At 41.6% G+C, this 5,551-nt stretch overlaps 1 protein-coding gene across 1 annotated transcript; it reads left to right on the top strand.

Moving 5' to 3' along the window:
- Positions 1 to 219: 219 nt before the first annotated feature.
- Positions 220 to 5,191, top strand: LOC105051108 (protein NRT1/ PTR FAMILY 6.1). Its single transcript, XM_010931402.4, is given in 5 exon segments — positions 220 to 909; positions 1,417 to 1,449; positions 1,452 to 1,633; positions 3,164 to 3,744; positions 3,993 to 5,191. Coding segments are annotated over 5 exon segments (1,929 nt in total). The 5' UTR covers positions 220 to 659; the 3' UTR covers positions 4,876 to 5,191.
- Positions 5,192 to 5,551: the final 360 nt, after the last annotated feature.

A 5,551-nucleotide genomic window follows, 5' to 3' on the forward strand; every position in this document is an offset into this window, starting at 1 on the left:
AGAGAGACCCAGGTCCTACACCTTCGACCAGACTTCCCCTCATCTAAGGGCAAGCAGGACGGCTCATCTGGCGCTATTAACGGTGTATCATACGCCCGCATAGAGAACTATATGCCGCTAAACGGTCCATCTGGCGCTATTGCCGGTAGATCATACTCCCGCATAAAGAACTATATGCACCGCTCGTGACAGAGCTTTTCTGGCTTCTACCTCTCTGGTCACCAATGGCGAGGAGAAGCGACGAAGATATTTTTGTTCCCCCTTGGGTTAGGGTTTGTCACCTGTGGAAACCCTAGAGGTTGGGTCCCATTGAGAGCGACGGCGTGAGAACGAGTTCCGTAAGATCCGACGGTCCTCGGCCATGGATCCTCTCCAGCTCGCCTCCCTGACAGTTGAGGCCATTAATGCCGTCTCTCTGCTCTCGCTCTCTGTTCCATTCCTTCATTTATTGCCCCAATTTCCCACTGTCCGATCTGATGGTTGGTTGGGCAACGCATTTAATGCTCGCCCACCCCATTTCTGTGATCCTTCCCTCACCCCAGGTGCGAGGAGCCCTGGAATTCCCGTACTTGATGGAATCCCGGTCTTGAGGTTGATCTCCAGGACTCCCTGATCCTTCCTTTGTTGGGAAAAAAGTGGTTCTTTTCGGTTTCTAAGGGATGGAGACGAAGGAGATCCGGTCGCCGGAGAGCGTGCCGGGGAGATCGCCGGTGCCGGGGGATGGGATACTGGAGTTGGCGCGGCGGAAGAAGTTGGGGATCTACTTCACTGAGAGTGATGAGAGGCGGTTTCCGGCGGCGATCGGCGGGGACTATGTTGCTGGTGGTTCGACGCCGGTGAATATAAGAGGGAAGCCAATTGAAGATCTTTCCAAGACCGGCGGATGGATTGCAGCATTCTTCATTTTTGGTCTATCATTTCTACTACAGTTGCTTCAATTTTTTTTATTTTTTTTAATCTTTCGGCTGCTATTTAGTGGAGAATCTAAGGTATTTTTACTGTTTTTCTTGCACCCTATATCAATTTAACTTTATTTTTTTGCGAATCAGGTGAGTCTTCTGTTATTTTTTTAGCAAACAAAACGTCATATGTATCCTATCAATTATAAACGGGCACATTAGTAAAAAGCAGAAAGAAAGTTCTTTCATTCCTTCTTTCAGTGTTTAATTATAAGAAAAAGCATTTGCCTTTGTGATCAGTTTGATTTTTTTATTTGTTGATGCGTAATGTCTCTGTTCTGCCTTTTTTCCAAGTTTAGTTTTTTTTTTTTTGTTACATTCTCCAAGTTTAGTTAGGATCTCCATTTTATTGTCATAACATTCTAATTCATGTGTTTTTTCTGAATTTTTGTAACATCTTTGTTGAATTTTCTTCTATAGTTGAATAAAACTGTAAGTTGGATATTTATGTGGTCAGGTAACGAGATGGCAGAGAGGATGGCCTACTTTGGCTATCTGTGAACATGGTGGCGTTCATGTTTTATGTCATGCACCGCCCATTTAGTAGCTCTGCAAATGCGGTTAACAATTTTCTGGGTATATCACAAGCCTCATCCGTGCTTGGTGGATTTCTGGCTGATGCTTACCTTGGTAGATATTGGACGATCACAATCTTCACGACTATCTATCTTCTGGTAAGAACATTGATAACCTGTTTCTTTTTTCCACTTCTTTCGCTATTTCTTCCTCTTTCTCCATAGCCTGTGTGCATGTTTCTTCTGTTGTAAGGGAATATGATCTTCCTTTGGGAAGTTCTCAAGAATTCTAAGTTTTAAGTTGGATATCTATGAAACACCATTTTAGCTCATGATGCATGTTTATGAATGACAGAATTTTCTGTATTCTCTCCATATCCCTTTCTCCAGAGTTTCATGGAGAATAGGGGTGTAGCTTAGCTGAGCTTGATCAAGCGTGGTTCTCATGAACCTCTGCTTGAAATTAATTCTGAGCCCAAAGATTGAGATGAAGCTCGACTTAGTTAGCTTTTGATCAAGTTAATTGAGCCCAGTACTTACTGAACTAAACCTGATTCACCAAAATTAATTTGATCTTATATCAATACTAAATCAAGCTTGGTTTAAATTCAACTCAAGATTAACTTGACTTCAAGAAGTTTACAATGTGTTGAGGCCAGGCTTGATGGCAGTAGATTTTGGGGAAAGCACTTGGAGTAGAGAGGGAGGAGCAGAGGAGGTGACAAGTGACAAGGCTTGATCATGGTGGGAGGTGGGTGATGGAGATTGAAGAGGAAGCGAACAGAGGATGTGACAGTGGATGGTTGGGACTTTGGGAGGAGACTTAAGTGGTATTGGTGGCAGGTGGAATAATCAGTGAGCTGGAGGGGTGGGAGCAAGAGAACAAACGATGGAGCAGAGTTGATAAGCTGACTGATAGGATGGACTTTCTGTCCTTAAGTGCTCCATGCATGGGGTGTCTGATCTATCAAGCCCAGCCTGCTCAAGCTTGTACTCAAGCTGAGTTCGAGCAATCAAAAAGAAACTTGTTATATTTGCATGATTCATTACACTGACCATGAAGAATCCGTCCCTAAGTTGCCCTACCCCTTTCTAATATCCGATGACGCATGGAATTTTGATTGTTATCAAGCCTAAGTCTGATTGAGCTTAAATTTGAGCCTAACTTGAGTGTTTAAATCATTGGACAACCTCAATGAGTCATTATGTTTCTGCTGTCTCTTAACTGACCTTGAAGAAGCTATGATTGCATTGATTTACCCTTCTTCAGTATCTGATGATGTTAGGATCCTGCAATTTGTTCTAAACAATCTTGATGCTTGATGCACCATGTGGTGCTGCTAGTTATCAAAATAATTTGCGAATGTTTGCTCTTGTGGATAGCATGCAACTGTCTTGTATAACTTAAGTAAATTAATTCATATAAGAGATAGTATTTCTTTAATTATTCATGCCTTCAAGATCATTAGACTAAGATTATCCATTCATGATGTCTCTCCTATTGTACGTAAATGTCTTTCAAAAAGTTTCATAGGCTTATTTTCCTTTTATGTTGCTACCAATGCCCTTTTTCCCCTTCCAAGCAGCAAGCTGTCAAAGTGTCCATCTGCTTTTATTAATCATCAGTTCCTCATCTTAGCTTACTTATTCTAGATGTCTAATGATGTTTTTTTTTTTGGTGTTATCTAGGGTTTGACAGGAATAACATTATGTGCCACAATGAGCATCTTTGTACCAAATCAGGCTCAGTGTGATCAGCTTTCTATACTCTTGGGCACGTGTGAACCAGCAAAACCATGGCAGATGCTATACCTCTACATAGTTCTTTACATAACATCTTTTGGAGCTGCGGGGATAAGGCCTTGTGTCTCATCTTTTGGAGCTGATCAGTTTGATGAGAGGAGTAGAGACTACAAGGCTCACTTGGATAGATTTTTCAACTTCTTTTATCTTTCTGTCACCATTGGTGCAATTGCGGCCTTCACCATGGTGGTATACATTCAAATGAAACATGGATGGGCTTCTGCCTTTGGTTCTTTGGCCATAGCAATGGGCATTTCAAATGCGATCTTTTTTCTTGGCACTCCTTTGTACAGGCATAGGCTACCAGGTGGCAGTCCTCTCACACGTGTTTCTCAAGTCCTTGTCGCTGCTTTCAGGAAGAGAAATGTGCCCTTCTCTAGCAGTGACTTTATTGGCCTGTACGAGGTCCCTGGCACAAGATCTGCCATTAAGGGTAGCGGGAAGATAGAGCACACTGATGACTTCAGGTATTATCCGGTTTGTGCGCTCTCTCTATTGTTCTTTCTTTCTTTATAAGCATATTGTTTTTTCTCTATTGTTATTTTAAGCTGAATTTATATAAACATCAGTTCTCTCATTTCTCACTGCATCATTTTCATGCATATGCAAGCATATTTGCATTCAATTCTTCTTGTCAATAGCTAGATGACTTATTTTTCTTTAAAAATATTGTCAATGTGCAATCGATGATGTATCGGTGTTTTGGATTTCTTAGGTATTTAGACAAGGCAGCTCTGCAACTGAAAGAGGATGGTGCAGATCCTAGTCCCTGGAGGCTCTGCACTGTAACACAAGTTGAAGAGGTTAAGATGCTACTGAAACTTCTACCAATACCAACCTGCACGATAATGCTTAGTGTAATATTGACTGAGTTTTTGACCTTATCGGTCCAACAAGCTTATACTATGAACACCCACATGGGTCATCTGAAACTTCCAGTTACTTGCATGCCTGTGTTTCCTGGCCTAAGCATCTTTCTCATCCTGGCTCTCTATTATTCCACCTTTGCACCCTTGTCACGCCGCATCACAGGTCACCCTCAGGGTGCATCTCAGCTTCAAAGAGTAGGCCTCGGCCTGGCATTATCTATTTTATCAGTGGCATGGGCTGGGGTTTTTGAGAGGTACAGAAGGAATTACGCCATCAAACATGGCTATCAGTCTCTTTTCCTTACTTCAATGCCCAATCTGAGTGCCTATTGGTTGTTGATACAGTACTGCTTGATTGGAGTAGCTGAAGTGTTTTGCATTGTAGGTCTTCTTGAGTTCCTCTATCAGGAGGCTCCAGATGCCATGAGGAGTGTTGGATCGGCTTATGCCGCTGTTGCTGGTGGTCTGGGTTGCTTTGTGGCCACCATATTGAACAACATTGTGAAATCAGTCACCGGGAATGAGGCTGAAGGGCGCCCATCATGGCTCTCCCAAAACATAAATACTGGGAGGTTCGATTATTTGTACTGGTTATTGGCAGTTTTGAGCTTAATCAATTTCTGTGCTTTTCTATTTTTCGCTCAGCGATACAAGTACAGGGTTCGGAAGATAGTTGAACTGGAAGTGTTGAAAACAAGCACTATAATAAATTCAGCAGAAGGTAGGTAAGAAAGATATGATAGCTCAAGGTGGTGCTTAATTTCTACTATATTTCATTCGGTTTTGTTATCTGCACCTATGCTAGGTGTAGAATCCCCTTATTTATGCTAGTGGCTGTGAGGTGTATGCTGCACTGTAAACTGATTTCTGGAATCTCGCTGGGCTTGTATGTTGTAAGACAGCTTCATCCTTATGTAACTTCCCAGGACGTCTAAGAATTCTGTAGGGTCAACATTTTTGAAGTTATGGTTGTAGTAATGGGATACAAATTGCAGACGTTTTATGAACTGTTTTAATTTAATCATAATCCTTCTTGATTGTTTTCCATGGTTGTTTTGACAGATTCAGAATGAAGGGAAAATAATGAGTAGCAATTTTCAATTTGGCACCTAATTTTGTTTTCTGACCTTCCCTTCCCAGATTTTTCTCATTTATCATCGTTATGTGTTCCTTGCATTGTTATTGAAGGATGAGTTGTTACATGATTGGCCGGTCGTTTTAGGTAGCACACAAGGTTGGTCAAGGTGCTATGCACTGTAAGGGTTCAAAAAATCAGGAAAGTATTGTTTGGACTTATTTTCAGGAATAACATCAAAAGAACTTTGCTTTTTGGTGACTATTGCGGAACTTCTGTTAACAATCAGTCACTTTTGCATGAACCAATCAAGCATCTCTGTGTTACTTT

Source organism: Elaeis guineensis, chromosome 9, assembly GCF_000442705.2.
Source record: "Elaeis guineensis isolate ETL-2024a chromosome 9, EG11, whole genome shotgun sequence".
Taxonomy (NCBI): Eukaryota; Viridiplantae; Streptophyta; class Magnoliopsida; order Arecales; family Arecaceae; genus Elaeis; species Elaeis guineensis.